Here is a 20,351-nt window from a genome sequence, read left to right on the forward strand (position 1 = left end):
GGTTTGATGAGTGCACACACGTGGATGTGTTCTGAGGGGGGTTTGAATTCAAGTGCACGTCTCTGTTGCCCAGAGAAGCTGTGGCTGCCCCATCCCTGGCAGTGTTCAAGGCCAGGTTGAACACAGGGGCTTGGAGCAAAGCTGCTCTAGTGGAAGGTGTACCTGCCGGTGGCAGGGGTTGGAGCTGGAGGAGCTGTAAAGTTCCTCCCAACTCAAACCAGTTGGATTCTATGATAATCCCCATCTTTTCATCTACCAACCTCCAATACAGCAAAATTATGTTTCTTTTTCCCTTTTTCCTTTTGCTTTCCCCAAGATGCCATCATCAGTGCATCTTTAATGGAATGGCCCGAGATGCTGCTGTCATCTCCCGGTGTTTTGCATAATACATCATCTCTCTGACCACTGCAAGGCCAGGCCACCTATGCTGTGTTTTAAATGTCACTCCTATTCTTGAGGATGATTTCAGAGCAGGGCAATGTGTCTGGCAATGCCAGATCATTGGGAAAGCAGGACTTGCAAGTGAATGGTATTAAGAGGAAATGTAGCCAGGAAAACAGTGCTTGAAATGGGGCAGTTTTAATGCCAAATGATGTGTTTGCTGCCCTTGTGCTGCCATTAGTATATTGGAAAGGGACTTGGTAATTCAGGTCTGGCAGGAAAATCACCTTCACTGCTGAAGGTCAGACATTCCCACAGCTGAATTTAGCATCTTAATTCATCACCTGAGGCCCCAACACATTGCAAATGGGAGACGTTGCATCAACCATTGACCTCCAACAGAGCAGCAGCTCATGTTTCTTATTTTCCCATCCTTTACTATGCAATTTAGTTTCATGGGATCTTCCAGGGATTGAGGTGGCTGGATATAATTTTGGCTTTGCTTCCCCTCCTTCACGTGGGTAACACTGAACTGGTTCCATGACTGTTTCAACTGAAACACGTTGGGTGTACTTGAGCAATGAAATGTTGCCTTGTGAAATTCAAGATATCAGCCTGAAATACTAAAGCCTTCTCTACTAGGGAAGGCTAAATCCTGGCTAACAGGTGCCACAGAAATGATGCAATTTAGGACTGGAGATGTAAAGTGCAGTCTTGTTACCCTGAGCTCATTTTAAACTCTGGTTTTGCCAGTGTTTGCTGTGTTGCGGTTGTTTAAACATGTTCATCTGGCACCAGTCTGATGCTAAAACAAGCTGCTGCATCCCACTGTCCTGGTGACCTCCACTGTGGTGTGGGCCTTGTGTTCAGCTACCAGTCAAAAAAGTGATTTCTTTTTATTTGGTTGTGTGGGTTTTTTACCTGATGTTGAATTTATTTTTTTAATGTATTCTTTTTTGCTTTTTTTTTTTCATTAAAACTTGAAACTGTTCTTTCATACGCAAAGTTCAATAAAACAGCTGAAACACAACGTGTGGTGTTTGAAACTGAAACGGGGTAGAGGGGAGACGTTGGGGGTGCAAAGGATGGTGCAAGGATGAGGGTTGAGATGCATCCTCTGGATGAACTCATTTCCCATGTTGAAATAAGATGAAATTGTTGTCATTCTTTAGAGTAAAACTGACTCCTTTACAGGTGGGTGTCGTGTCAGAAAAGGGGATGTCACTGGCAATGCAAAGTCACTTTGGCAAAGCAAGTGCAAGCGGAGGTGCCCGCTTCAGAGCGGACCCGCTCCTCCCGATCTTGTGGAACAAGGTTCAAAGCTCATTTGAAAACCTTGTACCACATCTTTGAGCTTCACCCAGAAATGAATGTGGCCAAATAATGTCAAAGGTTGTTTTTAAGGTTACCGGTTGTCTTAAAAATAGTGAGACTGGGAGAAAGGTCAGGATTTTAGAGGGATTTGAATCAGCAGGAGCTGTGCCTGGTCTCATTCCTGCACTCCCACAACCTTTGAGGAGAGGATGTCCAAAACCAGCTGAAAACTGGAGACTTTTCTGCTTCCTTTTGCTTTTAAGTCACCTGTTTCTGGTATTTGCAGATTCAGTTTACAAAGCAAGATGCACATTCCTGGTTTGGGGAAAACAGCTGGAGACCATGGAGTGGAGCCGTGGGTCAGCCCAAACTCCAGCTGAGATTTGGGATGAGGTGCCTGAGCCTGGGGAAGGCTGGATCTGGTTCAGGATCTGGATCACTCAGATGGCTTGAACAGCAAATCCAAGCACTGCTGTTCTGTGTCCCATAGCCTGGGCTCCTGCAAGGGGGATTTGAGCCAGGAGCACAGACTCTTATCCCAAGTGCTGAGCGCCGGGGCTGGTTTGTGTGGGTTTGGTCTCTCTTTGGTTTCTACGTTTGCTGTGAGCACCAGGTCTGCTGGGGAGGATGCTCTGGGTGCTGGGTGGCCCATGAGGAGTGAAATCAGCTTCAGCGCCAGTACTTCCAAATGATCCCAGAGTGGCTGTGTTAGATGGGAGCAAGCGGTGTTGCTGGTGGTGGCAGGGGCAGGTTTAGGGTGGGAGGAGAGATCCTCTCTGGTTCAGGGGGGCTCAGAGCCACAGCAGTGGGGTTTTAGCAGCTCTTGGTGCATTTCTGTCTGCCATGACCTTGATTTCTGTATCAGGTCCCCTCAGGGTTGGGGTGCCTCCAGCTGCACGTCTTGGTTGACTGTGGTTAACTGTGGAGGTGCTTAAAACCCCACGAAAAACAGGATGTCGCAAGGTTTGAGATGCAGATGGTGGCATGAACACCATCAGCCCCGACAGGACCTGGAGGAAGGACGAGGGGCTGTACCTGCCACATGCCGCCTAGGTTTGCTTGAAGAGCAGCAGGAGACACATTCCATGGCGAGTGGAGGGGGATGTTCCCATACCCAACCCATCACCAAGACCCAGGGGTGAACCTCGATTTGAGGCACGCACCCACACCCTATGGGTTTTGCAGGGTTTCCAGCCCACACCTGGGGTGATGGAGAAGACGTTGCACCAAATTGCTGCGGAGGGACTGAACACGGTCAGTGCCAACAGCTCATCTCCCCCAAGATGGATTTCATTTACCAGCTTGTTGACTTTTGGAGGGAGGAGCTGAGGGGAGCGCAGAGGGTGAGGGGCTATAGGCCAGCCATGGGGTGGCAGCAGGACGGATGTTTCATGCTTCATCTCAGAGGTTATAAACAGCAGCAAGTAAGTGCCAGCGCAGCAGTAACACAGTGCTGGGTGTTTGGAGCTACACATGGAGTGAGCACTGCCTGGCTTTGTGATGCATAACTTCATCTTAGAACAAGGGTCTGGAGGATTTGGGCTGATGAAGGGCTGGTTTCTGATGTCAGTTTGGTTGATGTTTGGCATCCCCATGTGAGGACAGTGTGGCTTCAGCATGTGCAGTAAATACTTCACTCTCTGCCTTGAAATCTGCTGCTTGGAAATCTCCCTGGGCGCTGTTTCCTTCCTGAGTTATGAAGAAATATTGATTAATCACCTCAGCACCATGCAGGATTTTAATGACCTGTGTCATATTCTTCTTTCCAAGCCAGAGCATCCAGCTCTTCCAACTGTGTCTTTTCCAGGGTGCTGTAGAGGAGCTCTTCCAGCTCAGAGTCAGGTTTCTACGGGCTATTTCCTCTCTCCTCAAACCTTGCTCTGCTAAGGAAGCCTTGTATTAAATCTTTGCTTCCTATCTATCAAACAGATGTTGGTATCCAAAAGGATCTTCTTATTCCATCCCTGGCAGTGTCCAAGGCCAGTTTGGATGGGGCTTGGAGCAAGCTGATCTAGTGGAAGGTGTTCCTGCCTATGGCAGGGGATTGGAATTAGATGATCTTAAGGTCCTTTTCCACCCAAACCAGCCTATGGTTCTATGACTCCAACCAGTGAGGCATGGCATCCTCCTGCAAGAGTCATTGGCTATCCCTCTGCTGGTGTATTTAACCATGGGACTGCTGATGTTATCATCCCCCCCTGGAAATCTCCTTTACTTATCACCACCTGGTTCTGCCCATTTGTTAGTGTTGAATTTATTGATATACTCTTGAATTTCTTCTACCATTGCTTCAGCTTCAGCATCTCCCCACATTGACACTAAGGATTTAGGCAGGGTTTTTGCCCTGCCTGTGTTTGTGAAGGGTGGGAGCAGGCTCATCTCCTTTCAGGAGTTAGCATCCGAGCTGCCTCTTGATTGTCAAAGTGCAACGAGATGGGATGAAGACAGCCACCAATAAACACCACAATGCGGGTGGCAGATGCTCAGCTTTGCAAAGGGGGGAGCACGCTTTCCTTGCCTGTCCCACATGATGGCCACCACTGTTTCCACTGTTTGTGGCTTTCTGGGCTGCATTTGGGCAACCTGTGTTTGTCTCACATGGGGCCAAAAAGGAGCCAACGTGGGCTGAGCTCCTGAGCTTCAGGTCAGGGCTACTTGGGGCTCTGTCCCCTTTGTGATTGCAGGGAGGGAGATATTCCCTTGGCTTCATGGGGTTGTGGAATCACAGAGGATGCTGTTCCCAAGGACCCAGCCCGCAGAGTGGTGGGGACTTCAGGTGCTCTCAGGACCTTCCTGCAGAGCAGAAGCATTTCCTTTATACAGCAACATTTCCACAACCCCAGGGCTTGGAGCAAGCTGCTCTAGTGGAAGGTGTCCCTGCCTGTGGCAGGGGTTGGAGCTGGAGGAGCTTCAAGGTCCCTTCCAACCCAATTCTATGAAGTTAAGGGAACCACCAGGATCTGGACCACGGACCTGAGCAAGGACTGAAGCTGCTCTTGCCCTGGCCAAGTCACAAGGCACAGGGATGTTGCTGTGTCTCCCATGGGTGCTCAGCAGCAGCGATAGCCCCAGTGGGTGCTGCTTGTCTGGGAAAGCGTGAGCTGGGAGCGGAGGGTGGGGAGGGGGAGAAGGGGAAGCCAGGGCTAAAAATAGCTATTTTTGAAGGAAACGGATGAAAACCTCTTTGAAGAAGTGAGGGGAGAGGGGGAGGGTTTCCATGGAAACGGGGAAGTCTGTCTCTTCCCAAAAAAGAGGGGGTGGGAGATGAAGAAATAGTAAATACGGCAGAGAAATGATGGGAAGAGGATGCTGTGAGGCAGTGGCATTCCCCATGGATCGAGGGGAGGGGGCTGTGGTCTGAGCACACCTTGGTCCCGGGGGGAGTAGATGGGGCTCTGACACCGCCTGCCCGAGTAGCCTTGGCCATGTCACCTTGTGTCTTCTCCGTGTCACCTGCAGCCCTGTGGCTGCCACCTGCCCACATCATCAGTAAGAACAGGGAGCCCAGAGCTGCTGGGACACACTTGTGGGGCTGGGTCAGTGTCACCACAATGGGGCATTTCCAGCCAATCCCACAGCTGGAGAGTGGCCATAAAGTGATGAATTTCCTCAAAACCCTTTGGGAAAGTGCAAAAAACCTTGGGGTTTTCTTCGAGGAATCTTCTACCATGGCACAGACCTTCCAAGGAGAGACCCTGCAGGGAATGGGCAGCAGGGACATGAGGGTGAGGGCAGCTGGGGGCTTATGGCAAGGCTGGGGACCAAGTCAGAGTGGGCTGGCACAGCGCAGTTTGGCATGGTTTGAATCTGGCAAGATCCATGATTTGGCACAGCTCATGACCTGGTCTGGCCCATTTTGGCACAGCTGATGATTTGGCCTGGCTCACAATCTGGCCCAGGTCATGGTTTGGCCCATCTCATGGTTTGGCCCAGTTCACAATCTGGCACAGGTCATGGTTTGGCAAGACCCATGGCTTGGCCTGGCTCACAATCCAGCATGGCCATGGGGCTGGCATGCCCCATAACTTGGCCCAGTCCAGGGCGTGATGGCACTCTGTGCCATGCCATGCAGTGCCATCTCGTGGCTGAAGCTGCCACAGTGCCCATGGTGCCATCGTGCCCGTGGGGATGGTGCTTCCACAGCCAGAGCTTCCCCACTGGCTGCATCTCCTCCTTGCAGCATCTCCATGTGGGAGAAAGAAGCAGCAAATCATCCTCAAACCACTTCTTCCCCTGGCTTATTTGCAGTCCTTCTGCACCCTGGGGAGGGATGAAGGTCTGGGCTGATGGGAAAGTCTCACTCCATGGCTCAGATCTGACCTTCAACAGCTCTGGGCCGCCATCCAGCACCAGCAGACAATGGGGCTAAGACCAACAGGGTCTAAAATTAACCTCTCTGGGGCTGCTTGTGCCATTTGTGATGTGATGGGTGATGGTATCGCCCTGGTCATCACCTGCATGGGGAGCCACTTCCAAGACTGATGGCTAAAAGGGGTTGTGTCAGAGTAGAGGGTACCCTGAGGTCCCCCAAGGCAAAGGCAATCCACTTACAGATGTGGCCATCTCCACTGGAGGTTTCTTCCGTCTCTCCTTAGTCTTCCCTTCCCTAAAGCTCAACAACAGAAAGTTTCAACTTTTGCCCTATTTCCCTGCCTTTTGGTGAGCATCACGCCCTACAGCTGGAGGAGGAGGTCTGCTCCATTTGGCATGGGTTGGTTCAGACCCAAGAGAGGTTGTCAACACGATGTCCATTGCCTCTCCTTTCTCTTGGGGTCACCCAATCAGCCCTTGCTCAGCAAAGAAGTCATTTGGGTGGCATCTTGGATCAAGGCACTTTTGGAGCCCTGAAGTAACTCCACTTTCCTGGTCCCTTTGGAGCAGGATGGAAGGACACAGGGACACGGCTGGGACATGGTCTGCAGTGAGTCTGTGGGGACACAGGAGCTCTGATGACACCTTAAATAAAGCCCAGCCCTTGGAAAGGATGGCGGGACTTCATCCATGGGTGGTGTGCAGGCTGGAGTGCTGGTGAGCTTCCTTGCAGAGCTGAAAGCACCCGTGCCTGGCTGGCAGGAGGCTATTGATTTATCTGTTTCTTAATTTGGCTTGTCCTGTCCTTTTGGTTTGTGCAAGTGAAACAAAGCAGCTTTGAGAGCCTCTTAACCGGAGCAGCCCGAGTGGAAGCAGCCCCGTAGGACCGATGCTCGCCCCGCGCCAGCACGGCAGCAGGTCCATTAGCAACCCTGGAGCGAGCAGCAGCCTGGCATGAAATATTCACAGTCACCTCACTGAGCCCTCAGGAACTGAAGTTCTTTACTGTGTTCTGAGCTAAATGGCTTCTGTTTCCAATGGAGAGTGCCCAGCTCCTCACCAGACGGGCTGTCCAGGCTGGGGGAGCATTGCTGGAGGCAAAGGTGTTGGAACTCGGTGGTGTCAACCAAATGAGAATTCAGACTGGTCCCCAGAGGAGGTGTTTTTAAACCAATCACATCCTTTATTGTGAAAAACACCTTGGAGAAATGCAAAGGGAGAACTTCATGTTAACTTTGCAGACAGGGATATTTGCTGTTTTCCCTTTGGCTGTGATGTTCTTTCTGAAGGATCAGGAGCCCTCCCAGCTCCTCACAGCCCGCCATCACAACCCAGAGCAGCACAATTTAAGCACAAAACCGCAGCCTGGTTTGTGTTGGAAGGGACCTTAAAGCTCCTCCAGCTCCAACCCCTGCCACGGGCAGGGACCCCTTCCATAGAGCAGCTTGCTCCAAGCCCCTGTGTCCAACCTGGCCTTGAACACTGCCAGGGATGGGGCAGCCACAGCTTCTCTGGGCACCCTGTGCCAGCGCCTCAGCACCCTCACAGGGAAGAGCTTCTGCCTAAAAGCTCAGCTCAGTCTCCCCTCAGGCAGGTTAAAACCATTCCTCTTGGCCTGTCCCTACAGGCCCTTGTCTGAGGTCCCTCTCTGGCATCAAACTGGTAGGAGTGGGATGGGTTGAGGTTCCCCTACCCCACATCCTTGTGCTAAGTGACTTGCTCAGGGCCACGCACACAAATGGGGTAAGGTTTCCAGTTTGGGTGACTATAAAGTCCATTTAGATAAGAGAAATAATACAGAAGAGACTTTCTTTTCTCTTATAATGCTGATGCAGAGACGTTGGCTGGTTAAATCCATGTAAAACAGACAAGTGGGTGCAGCGCATCAGCTTGTCTAGTTCTCTGAAAGCCTGGGTTACGTCTGGAGCTGTCAGCGTGGCTGAGGGAGGCGAGTGCAGACACACAGACTGTATGAATAGCTCCACAATTAGGATAGTAAAGCAGGGGAACGTCACTCAATTCAGGGAAATTCCCCTGATTTGCTGGAGACGGGATTCGGCCTCTTTGTGAGGAGCTGCTGCTGTCTGGGTGTAAAAGAATCCCTGGTTTTGCAGAACCTTCCCAAGGCGGCAGCAGGAATAACAACTTAGAAACCCCGTTGCACTTGAGCTGTTCTCTGCCCAGCCTCAGTTTCTGCACATTGAGTAAGGATCAGCACGGGGCAAATCGTTTTCTGGATTCAACCTCCCCTTCTATGGCAGATCTGCCCTTAGGAAAGGCTAAAACCCTGCAGATGACATTGAACACCCTTATCCGGAGCCTCCTGTCCCGCTGGCTGCACACAGGAAACCCATGCGTGCAAGGGCTCTTTGCAGCAGGGAGGGAAGGGTTCCTGATTTTGCCATAGGGATAGGAATTCATGTTCAATGTTGGGATGTGGCTGGGGCTTGGGGAAATAGAGTTTTGTTCCAGGATGAAGAGGGGTGCTGGGAGGAGCACCCCCCTCACCCCCAGGGCTGATCCCACTCTGTTTCTGTGCCACCCGCTGCTCCTGGCACCTTGTGAAGCTAATATAACATGGGTTAGCCCTACCAGGTCCCCACATCCCCATGGATGGCTGGGAATTAGACTTAGAACTGATTTTCTTGGGTATTTAGTGTGGTCCCTGTCCTCCTATCTCGTCTTGGGTTGTCATCCCTGGGGCAATTGCCATTGACACCAGGAGCTCCTCGACCACTGCAGATGAGAATAGAGCTATTTTCCATTACTCTGGAATGGAGGCAATCACTGGAACATCGATCGTGTTTGCTGGGTGCCAGGCACCTTGCAGGACTTGTTGCTGCCCTGATGCTCTTCGTAGGGCCATGGGGAAATGGCAGAGGTATCCAAGCAGATGTATCTCCCTTGTGCCCTAACAGGGTTTGATCCATAGATTGGATATGCTAAGTCTGTAGGAGCTTGGCCATCTTCTTCCTTGGGGGTGGGAGATTCCTCCTTAGGAAGGGAGGTTGGTAAATGCAAAGTGATAGAAAAATATTGCTCTTTACATCTGCACCCCAGCCAAGAGCAGAGCAGTGTGGTCCCTGTGAACCCAAACCTACCCCATCTCCTTCCCCAAAGCTGCATGGAGCTGGTGGTTCTCCATCCCCCAGATCTCCCCGAGCAGATCCAGGCTATTACCAAGAATATGGTATGGATCAGTAAAGCAGCGTCACGTATCCAGGGATATGATTATTTCCCAGTGGTTGAAATCTAGGTCTCTTGCTTGGGAGGAGGGAGGCGAGGGGAGGACGGGGGGGAAGACGCTCATATTAATCTTATGAATATTCATGGAGAAGCTCTTCTGCCTTTGGGGGTTGACTCCTGGAGTCTGGGGGCCGTAGGTGAGAGGTGCCAGCAGCGGCGCAGAGCGGAGCGGCTGCTTGTGCATTCGCCGCATGCCTGACTGCAGAGCCAATTGTAAGTTGGTGCCTTTTTCTCTTCTCCCCCCTCTCCTTCCACCCTTTCCCCTTCCTGCCCTGCTTTAATACAGCCCGGCCATAAACTGTGCAAATGGAGGGGGTCGTGGTTGAGTCACAAACATGACCTTGTCCTCGAGGTGCCACCCGAAATCTCCCCCCCCCCCCCAATTGCAGGCACGGCTCCTGCCGGCAGTGCTCTGTGCAGGCAGGGGGGAAACCGAGGGTCTTAGGGCAAATCTTCACCTCCTCCATGCCCTCCCCTCCCAAAACCCAAATTTGCATGAATTAACCCCAAAGATGCCTGGGGGAGAGGGGGGTGTGGTTGCCAGAAAGCATGTAATGGGGAGAAAGTAGGGGGAACTGAGTGCTGGGATATGTGATGTCAACACAGATGATGCCATAACTGTCTCCGATAAGCACCGAGCATCCCCGCTTGGATTTGGACTGGGAAGGAAGGAGCCTGGACCTCATGGCAAATAAAACTCAACATGTTAAAAAGAAAAGTAAATCTCTGTGCTGTTAAACAAAGCTGTGGTGTTTTGGGAAGGGGGAAAGGGGAGAAGAGAGCGTATGGGCAGGAGGAAAAACTGCTTTGAGCAAAAAAATAATTGAAGGTGGGTTGATTTGGGGTGAAATGGGGGTTTGTGGCTGCCAGAGATGCAGCAGCAGAAAGATGGGGTTTGTGGTGCTTTACTGTGATGCTCAGAGGAGCCAGGGAAGGTCAAATCCAGCTGAACTCCTGAGTAAGTGGCTGGGGGAGCAAGTGGTGGGGAGAAAATGCAGGAAAAGGAGAAAAACTGGGACAAATGCAGCCTCCTGTGCTGTGGGCCTGGCAGAAAAGGGTTAAACGAAGCGGTTGGATGCTGCAAGCCTTGTCAGGGTTGTACTATTTTTTCTAGTGCATAAGGAGAAGGGAGAGGAGGGTTGCACGGAAAAGGGAAATTTCCAAGGAAAGAGGGATCTGCGACAGTATCTGCACCTCGGGTGATGAAGAGAGGATCCAACAGGCATAAATGGCCTGGAGACGGCTGAAATCTTTGCCGAGGAGGTTGGGACCACGGGGTTATTTTCCACCTGCCTCCCCTACCCGGTTCTGTAATCCTGGCTCAAAGTAGACAAGTCGAGTTGGAGCTGAAGAAGGGAGGTTAGAGGATTTTTTGGTTTATTTTTATTTTGGGAGGGAAAAAAAGAATCAAGGAGAAAAATGAGAGATTGATTGGACCTCTCTGGGTTGAGCATCTCCACGGTGTAAGGCAACGCAGGGCTGTGGGAATGGGTGCTCCTTAGGAGCAGGGATGGAGATGACCCGGCACCCACCGGCGACCGGAGCCTCAACATCCCCATGAGAAATTCTTGGAGTCGAATCCCCACGGGGTGGTTCAAATTGGGGGTTTGGCTTTGGGGAGGATGGGGATGCAGGTTGTGTGGGTACCACGGTCAGGCCCACGATGCTCAGGGCTCATTGGAGGCATCTGGGGGGGCAGGTGGCTTCGGTGAGGACACACAGGGATCGGTGGAGGGTTCAGTGCTGCGGATGAAGCCGGAGCCTCCTGAATCACCCAGGAACGCGACGCAATGGCGTGGGAGCTGCGCCCAGTGGGTACCACCGACTCCTGGGTGCCTGGTGATGGTGGGAACACACCGGGGCTTTGAAGGGATGGGGGCTGCGTCGTTACCCCCCCCCTCCTCTGCCTGGCACCGGTTTCCAGGGGCAGCCCGGCCCCGCTGCACGCCGCGGCGCTGAGGGCGAGCGCAGGGAGACAGGGCTTTGGTTTTTTCCGCCTTGCCGCTAGCGCGCTCTCGCCCTCCTCTCGTGTTGCAGTGCGGGTTGGCCAGGCAGCGGGATGCCTGGAGGAGCCAGGGCTTTGCAGATGCTCCTTTCAAGCCCCCAGCAGCTCGTTACCTTCTCGGTGTTTTTTCCAGGCGATGCCACACCTCCCGAGGACACTGGGGACATCGGGGTTTGCTGAGCTTAGCATCTTCTTACCGTCGTACCGGAGGCATCAGACAGACGCTCATCTGCCCTGAAGTGCGGATCTGCAACAGCTACCGAGAAGACTCTGTCTCTCTGTCTCTCTCTCTCTTTTCTCTCCCTCTCCAGTCCAAACCATTACAAGACCTGACTTCCACCATCTGGGAATCTAACCCCTTTTATGTCCCTTCTCCTTTTTTCTACGATGACTCACCATTATTTTTAACTTTGAAGAGAGAGGAAATTATGGGGATCTTGGAAGCCTGTATTTCTCTCTAGGATTTCCCCAGGGTCAGATAATCGGTGTTACTAAAGAGACACTAAGATTTGGCTTCTCCAGGTAATGTGATTTGTTTTCTGTGTGCCATGGTGGTTTGCAGAGGATGACAGGAGCCGGGACACCAGCGGTTGAGGAGGGGGCCTGCAGTGGTCCACGGGGCAGCCGCGGAGCTTGCCCGGTTGGCTGCAGGCAGGGAGGGCAGCATGTCGCCTCGATTTATGGCAAGAGGATTGGGAAGGTGTCGAACTTAAACCCGGAGCTAGAGGTTTCCTAGAGGGGCAGATTGCCTGAGACTGCACGGTTAAATGTTAACCCTTAGCTGCATGCGTGGGAATGAGCAATGAGCTGAGCCTGGTTTGCCTCTACCTGGCACCCCGCGGGGTCCCCTCACCACTTTAGGGCTGGATGGGGTTATTTTTCTCCCTTCTTTGCTCTTCCCTTCCCCCTCTTTTCTTTATTTTTTAAGTGGATTTTTTATTCTTAGTCCTGGTTTGCCAATGCCAGGTTTTCCACACTGGGTTTGAATAGGTGACAGCTCCTCAGGTGTTTCCTCTCTTCCACCTAATGGGTTGAGACAGGAGTTTTTGAACTCTGTCTCAAAGAAAGCAACTTACACCCCCTGCAAGGAAGGGGATAGACGTGCTAATGAAGAGAGCTGCTGTCCTCCCCCCAACTTTATCTCATCTCTCTCTTTCTCAGCAGGGGCAATTTTCTTTCCTTTTCTTTTTTATTTTCTCTCTTGTTTTGTTCTCTCATCCCTTCGCCTTTTCATGAGACACTTCCAAACCTACGTACCTGTCCTTCCGCAGGATAGTAGCCCTGCCCTGAACCCGATCCCACCACCGGGCACTGGGAAGTGTTTAGCATAAGGATTTCTTTTAAACCCCAATATGACAGTTGCTACTGGAGATCCTGCAGATGAAGCTGCAGCTCTTCCCGGTCACCCGCAGGACACGTATAACCCTGAGACCGACCATGAATGCTGCGAGAGGGTGGTCATTAATATCTCAGGGCTGCGCTTTGAGACACAGCTCAAGACATTAGCCCAGTTTCCAGAGACCTTACTAGGGGATCCTAAAAAGAGAATGAGATATTTCGACCCGCTCCGGAATGAGTACTTCTTTGACCGGAACAGACCCAGCTTCGATGCCATCTTGTACTATTACCAGTCTGGTGGGAGGTTGCGGAGGCCAGTTAACGTGCCCTTAGATATCTTCTCAGAAGAGATTCGTTTCTATGAACTGGGGGAAGAAGCAATGGAGATGTTTCGGGAGGATGAAGGTTACATCAAAGAAGAGGAAAGGCCGTTGCCTGAGAATGAGTTTCAGAGACAAGTGTGGTTGCTCTTTGAGTACCCCGAGAGCTCAGGCCCTGCCAGGATTATAGCGATTGTCTCCGTCATGGTGATTTTAATCTCCATTGTCAGCTTTTGCCTGGAAACATTGCCCATTTTTCGGGATGAGAACGAAGACATGCACGGCAGCGGGCTGAGCCATCCCCCCTACTCCAACAGCAGCATGGGGTACCAGCAGTCCACCTCTTTCACAGACCCCTTCTTCATCGTGGAGACACTTTGCATCATCTGGTTCTCCTTTGAGTTCTTGGTGAGGTTTTTCGCCTGCCCCAGCAAGGCTGGGTTTTTTACCAACATCATGAACATTATAGACATCGTAGCCATCATTCCCTATTTCATCACCTTAGGGACAGAGATGGCCGAGAAGCCGGAGGATGGTCAGCAAGGCCAGCAGGCCATGTCCTTGGCCATCCTTCGAGTCATCCGCTTGGTGCGGGTCTTCAGGATCTTCAAACTCTCCCGGCACTCCAAGGGGCTGCAGATCCTGGGGCAGACTCTCAAGGCCAGCATGCGGGAGCTGGGCCTCTTGATATTTTTCCTCTTCATTGGCGTCATCCTCTTCTCCAGCGCCGTCTACTTTGCCGAGGCCGACGAGAGCGAGTCCCAGTTCCCGAGCATCCCCGATGCCTTCTGGTGGGCTGTGGTTTCCATGACGACTGTTGGCTACGGAGACATGGTCCCCACGACCATCGGGGGGAAAATAGTGGGTTCCTTGTGTGCCATCGCTGGCGTATTAACGATTGCCTTACCAGTGCCCGTCATAGTGTCTAACTTCAATTACTTCTACCACCGGGAGACGGAGGGAGAGGAGCAGGCTCAATATTTGCAAGTAACCAGCTGCCCAAAGATCCCCTCTTCCCCTGACCTAAAGAAAAGCAGAAGTGCCTCTACTATTAGTAAGTCTGATTATATGGAGATTCAGGAAGGCGTAAATAATAGCAATGAGGATTTTAGGGAGGAGAACTTGAAGACAGCCAATTGCACCCTAGCTAACACAAACTATGTGAATATCACCAAAATGCTAACCGATGTCTAGTGGCTAAAATCTAGTAACCTATTTAAAGCTGAAGTGGAACAATTGCAGATATTGAGTGCTGCTCTGCATTGTAGTTACTACAGTATTTTCTACGGTGTATATTTGGTTCTGCATGGGAAGCAATAGCTGTGTAAGTGACTTTTAACCTTTGATTTCCACACCCAATAAGCGTTCGTGCAAAAACACAACCCCAAAAACAAACCATTTTGTTTCCCTTCTCCCATCCCAGGTGGGTTTCCAAAGATACGGAGTGGTTGAGCAATGGGATGGGCATGTGGGGGGGAAACTCCAGACCATCCCGGGGTACCATGAACGCCGCTCCCTGTCCCATGCAGCTGGGTAAGAGCCAGCTTCCAGGCATGGGGAACGGCTGGGAAAGGTCAGGCAGAGCTTAATGAAGAGAAGATGCAGTCGTGTGTCCGAATTGCTGGAAGGCTCAGGTTTCCGCCCTGGGAATGCCAAGTGCGAACTCATCACCCAGGCTCGTGTTTCATAACTGAGAATGCTGCATGCTGCAATAGTTGGAGCCACTGCAGTATGCCAGTGTGAGGCCCAGGGGAGGGATAATTAGTATGAAGGCACATTATTTATTAAGTCTTACATTTTCTATGCCAGGCATCGGGAGGGACGAGTAAATAAATCAAGCGCTTGGATTGAATTAACCTCTTTAGATGCCACTTCCATCACCAGTATTTCCAGGATCACCAAAGACACCTCCACTGACACATTGAAAATGAGTTGGAAAAAGCATCTTTTTTTTGATATCTATATATATAAAAACAGGAGCAACTATGCTGTGGCCTATAACATATTTATACTGCAGTGAAATCTAACCAGTAATACAGTACAGCTGCATGGATATTCGTTGCATGAATCTGAATATTTAATACACACACAAATATCTATTTTCTTAGTAGACTATACAGTATTCATGTTTATAGTGTTTATAGATTCTCCGGTGGCTCGAAGGAGATTCATGGGAGTTAAAAACTCTCCATTAGATTTAAAACCTGGATGGGGAAGGCATGTGCTGACAACAGTTTGATAGATAACAAGGCAAAGCCTGAGTGTCTGAGCAGCCAGACACAAGGGCCAACTAACGCAAGAGAGGGAAGGTGAGCTGAAAGTTAAACACCTGCACTCATTATAGGGCACATAATTAGTCGTTAATCTTGGTGTCAGGAGCAGAAACCCACAGTGGATCAGAGAGGGCACGAGGAGCAGGTGGAAAAGCAGGTACTGGCTTTCCTGACTTGTTTGGTCAGCAGTTTTCAGCCTTTCCCCATATAATCAGTGTGTGTGTGTGTATAGATATTTAGAGAGTGACTATAGGGCCAAATCCTCAGCAAATGTGAGTGCTTGGAGCATTGGGACCTTCCCAGTTCAGGGATGGTGGGACATGGGCTGGGAGCAGGATGACCTGCCCCATGGCACCCATGGGCAGGGTGTGTTTTGGGCTGGAAAATTCCTTTGCAATCATGTAGAACCTCAGGGCTGGTGTTTTATTCCTTTATGGTGGAGAGGGCACGTGCTAAGGGTGGGCTGGATCTAAGCTGGTACCTCTGAGCCTCTGCTTTGCCTTCTTCCAGGGTTTTTAGGAGGGGTGAGTCAAGGTGCAGAGACCCTGAGGCTGTCTCTGCTTCTTCTTCATCCTGGTGTTCCTTGGAGTAGGTGGAAGGTGTTTGTCCAGGAAGATCTCATCTGCTTTCCCCATCCCTGTCTGCCCTTCCTTGTGTTTCCCCCCACTGCTGACAACCCCCAGGGATGTGTGCCCTGTTCTTCTGCCACGTCAGGAGAGAGGGATGCAGACCACATCCAAGGTCATGGTCAAGCAAAGCCTTCCTCAAGGGGCATGGGATGGGGTTTAGCAGCCTGTTGAGTTGGGGTGAATTTGTGCTGAACTGGGTCATGGTCAGGGCTGTAGTGCTGTGAAGTACGGGCGCAGGGAAAGCGTGCAGAGGGAGTTTCAATCAGCCCCATCCTGAGCTCAGAGAGGAAACCCATGTTAATAACAATAAACCAAACGGTGCTAGTGTATTCTACAGCAATGGCTCCAAATGCTGCTCGGGGGCTGGATCCATCCCTTGTGCTGATGTGGCTCCACTTGGGCAGGTGGAATCACTCCTCATTTTTATTTGATTGATCGATTGATTCACACCAGGCTATAATTAATACCAAGTGTCCACTTAGTGCATGAGAGTCCTGGCTTCTGCTTGGTGCAGAGGACCAGCAGCATCAGCGTGTTGGGTCTCAAAGGTGCTCAGCACCACGCAGCATGGGACCCTCAGCCTGTCTTTAATTACATCTCGTTACATTAGGATCCCTCTCCTCCCTCTTCACTGCTGCACCTCAGAAATGGGAGTCTCTGAAGCCTGTTAACACCTTAAAACACAAAAAGAAACAATGCAACCAAAAGCAATAAATCTCTGCTCCTGAAGCTCACCAAATGGGATGGGGCTGGCATGAGTCGCTGCCTCAGGCACAATTCCCAGGGCAGCAGGCCAGCCTCCATTGATTCAGCTCGTGGTGGGACCATAGGGATATGATTTTGCACAGGGAAGCTGCCTGATGCATCAGGATTCTGCCTTCCCACCCTTGGGTGCTCTTAGCACCGGGTGATCCCATCCCTGGGGTGTGGGAAAGCATCAAGGCCAAGGGCTGGTTGCTGCAGGGTTTTTGGGAGGCTGCTGACACTCAATGGGACTTTGCATGGGTTGTTTAATGCCTTAGGCTTTGGGTGATTTGGGGGGAGCTGTTGTGGTTCAGTAAGGAGGAAGATGATGGGGTTTTGAGGAGGCGTTGGTTCGGTTATGGTGTCCATGTGGGCTTTCCCAGGCTGGGCAGGAAGGAAAGTGGGTGTGTGAGCAGGATGGGGCACATCCAACCCACTCACCAAGCTGGGAGGTCCTGGCTGCTTTGGGAATCCCCAGAGCCGCATTGCAGGGATGAACGGGCCCAAAGAGCGAGAAGCCACGTTCCTCCTGGAACAGGAGCGTGGGCAGCCCCTTCCTTAGGATGGATCCTGCACCTCCTGCATAGGCCCAGGCAGATGTTCCTGGGGAAAATGAGCCCTGGTGGGAGAACATTGCTGGTCTGTCCTTGGGGAAACAGGAAGACACCCGGACAAGTGCTCGGATGTTTGGTTTGGGGCAAGAAAGGTCCATGGAGGCTGTGGCTGGAGGCAATCCACGAGGCTTCACGAAGCAGAGGGGTCCAGTCTCTCTCCTGCACAGACAAATGGTTTCCCTATAGCTTTTAATGGGATTTGTGCCTGCAGGTCGGAGCTCTAGTGCTATTTCTAGCTTTGCTTCTGACTCACTGATGTGATCTTGAAACAGTTTCTCAGGAGGCTGTGGGTTTTCTTTTTCTCTTTTATTTATTTTTTCCTTAGGAATTTGGTTTGGGAGATTCTGGGACTGTTTCTGCAGAGATGCTGAGCCTCCAAAACTCCCCTTGACTCTGAAAGGGTGCAAAAATGTGCTGCAGAGCAGCTCAGCCTGAGGATGCTAAATTAAGGACTGGGGAAGGCGAGGGTCCCACCATCTGTGTTAGATTGCATCAGGCCACTTAACGTAGGTGTCTGGTTCCTTTCCTCCTCCCATGGAGATATTTGCCTCTCTCCAGGGGTGAGATGGAGGAGAGGATCCCTCTGGTCTGTGGAGGTGCTCCTGGCTTGGCACCCAGAGGAGAAGACCCTGTATTTTAGCTTTATCTTTTGTGGCATGGTTTTGGAGAGATGGAAAATGGTGATAATAGTGCAGGTTGCCTTCTAACACCCAAGCACGTGCCCAAGCCTGCAAGCAACCCATCAGCCCTTTAATATGTCCCAAATCTCTGCTAAGGGCAATGGGCTGAGGCTCATCTACCAGATGGACACCACCAAGTGATTAGGGGAAAATTGCCTATATGGGCCAATGTGTTTTATGGGGAAACCTGATCTCTGCAGTGATGTTCTGTGTCAAAGTCCTGCAGATCTGAACACTGAGCTATAGGAAGCAAAGAATCTCTAGATTGTTGTTATGAGAGCGTAGCACGTGGGTGTATAAATATGGGCATATTTGTGCATAAATACACAGAAGGAGAGCAAAAGAGAGAGGAGGAGGAGGTATTTCAGGAAGGGACTTGCTTTGTTATCAGATAATTGCTGGGTCAGCCCTTGAAATTGCTACCAAAGTCTTTACCAGAGCTGGCAATACACCTAGGGACGGCCCCAAGCAAAGGAGATCTGGATCTGGCCTCGGAAGTGGAGCATCCTGAGAACTGGTGGCATTGGCTCCGTGCATCCCTCTGCAGACCGGCATCTTCTGCAGCATCTCTGCTCTTGATCCTGAATCCCCAGCTTGGGCCTGTCGTGACTGTTTCTGTGATGTGCAGGGAAAGCCAAGCAGAAGTTGATGGGGTTTAGCTGAATTCCAGCGCCGCTCTGCTCTGGGTTTTCAGGGTTTATTTCTGTAGTGTTTGTATTTTAAGTCCCTTGAACCATGCCGGCTTTTGGTCCCAGGGTGGTGGCAACTCCCTGTTTTGAAACTGGAGTGGGTTTATTTCAAGATCTGCATCCATGGGGGTGTCCCAAGGGTTTCTTCAGTCAGTGGGAGCTGGTCAGCATGCTGCTAGGGTGAAAGGGGCTGAGGGGTGAGGAAAGAAGAGGTCAGACCCAAACTATTTTGTTTTGCACCCAAAATAAGGCTATGGCTCTGTCCCTGCACCCCTGGCAGCATTTGACCTCCTTCACACTGAGCTCATCCCTTGGTCCCTTTGACTGGGGACCAGGTGCTGTCCCCTGCCAGGGGTCCTGAGTGGGAACAATGGTTGCCCCCATGCACCAGCCACTGTTCTGCCCCTGGCCGAAGCACTGCCCTTCTCCAGCCTTGGTCTCGCCATGAGGTTACTGCATTTGGCTGCTCAAATTTCATGCCCCCTTCTCTGAAATGGGTGCTCTGACCCTGCTGCATCCATCACGGGGGAGAGGAACCAGCCTCCAGCATTGTAAATCACCCCTGAGAGCACAGCACTCATTTTTACCTGGGGACAAGATCCCCCAGCCCAGTTGTGTGTGTTGAGAGATAAATCCCTTATCCATGTTTTTTTCTTCAGAAGAGGGATGGTTTGGCTCGTAGGAGCTGCTGGACATCATGTAACCACACAAGGTCCATACACATGGACCCTCATGGGGACTCTATCTCCTCCCCAGCCCTGCCTGGTTGTCCTGAGGTTGGGATTGGTATTTTGGGGTTTGTTTCTTTGATTTTGACTTTTATTTTCAATCTTCTGCTGCCTCTAAGACTGTAAATTACCCTTTTGCACTTGCTCCCTCATTGCTTGAGACTTCACTCTTGTCCTCCAATGTCATCCACCGAAGCACAAGGGATAAAAATGGGTATTGGATCAACCCTGTACGCGGTGCCTAATTTGAGTGAATCGATAGCAAGAGGAAATCCAAGAAGGACTCATCCTAAGGATGCTGGAGCTGAACCTTTTGTTTCCATGGTTACAAGAGAAATGGGACCAGGAATGGAGAGAGGCCTATAAACTGTTAAAGAAGGACTCGTGGGAATTATTTCAAGTCATTTAACCATGCGTTTGCTAGACAAAAACTTTAGACACCAGCTGTATCTGAATTGCACAGTGTGTATAGACATTACTGCTCTTATTGACAGCGTGGGGGTGTCTGGGGGTCGGGTGGATAACAGGGTGAGAGGCACCCGAGTCAATAAGGCTGACCATTGTATATAGGTATACAGATCTGTGTACATACATAGCCCAACTGAGCATTTGCTGTCTGGTTTCTCATGAGTGTATATAATTTATTCTTCACAGAGTATCACGATTTTTGTAAATATCGGCACTAATTAAGAGGAAATAAATATGTATATTATTGAGGAGTGATTTGGGTATCGGTTCTGGGGAGGAGGACGGGAAGGGGAAAGAGAAACAGCCAGATTTTTGCTAGTCTGGGTGTTTTTTTTCTGCACGTCTAAACCTTCTGTCAGAAAAGAAACAGCCTGAAGAGGGGAAAAATCAGTTGGTGCTCCATCATCAGCCAGTCCACAGGGAATGCTGGAAGGGGAAAACCCCTGTGAGGAGCTGATGGATCTTGGTGATGGGCACCAGCAAGGATGGAATCACTGCATGGAGTGTATGGGATCCAGCAGCAATGCAGGTGGAGGGGAAGAGGCTGGAGCCAGGATCAAGCCCACGTTCCCCATCATTCTCCACCAACTTAGGTATTGATCATGACAGAG

At 50.9% G+C, this 20,351-nt stretch overlaps 1 protein-coding gene across 6 annotated transcripts; it reads left to right on the forward strand.

The window, feature by feature from the left end:
• Positions 1–9,307: 9,307 nt before the first annotated feature.
• On the forward strand, positions 9,308–19,988 carry KCNA2 (potassium voltage-gated channel subfamily A member 2). 6 transcript variants are annotated; one of them, XM_062625667.1, is made up of 3 exons: positions 10,246–10,611; positions 11,391–11,779; positions 12,529–19,988. In XM_062625667.1, the coding sequence occupies exon 3, from the start codon at positions 12,610–12,612 to the stop codon at positions 14,107–14,109; it is 1,500 nt and encodes a 499-aa protein (XP_062481651.1). In that variant the 5' UTR covers positions 10,246–10,611; positions 11,391–11,779; positions 12,529–12,609; the 3' UTR covers positions 14,110–19,988. The 6 variants fall into 6 exon arrangements, with proteins under 6 accessions (XP_062481647.1, XP_062481651.1, XP_062481646.1 ...); XM_062625662.1 differs by having other exon boundaries at positions 10,247–10,611; positions 12,419–19,988; XM_062625666.1 differs by having other exon boundaries at positions 10,247–10,611; positions 12,422–19,988.
• Positions 19,989–20,351: the final 363 nt, after the last annotated feature.

The sequence above is a fragment of the Pezoporus occidentalis genome, unplaced genomic scaffold, assembly GCF_034315485.1.
Source record: "Pezoporus occidentalis ecotype Australia unplaced genomic scaffold, CSIRO_AGI_Poc_V1 ctg280, whole genome shotgun sequence".
Lineage (NCBI taxonomy): Eukaryota > Metazoa > Chordata > Aves > Psittaciformes > Psittacidae > Pezoporus > Pezoporus occidentalis.

Coding starts and splice junctions, on each gene's coding strand:
- KCNA2 (XM_062625663.1), top strand. CDS start 12,610: ATGACAGTTGCTACTGGAGATCCTGCAGATGAAGCTGCAGCTCTTCCC.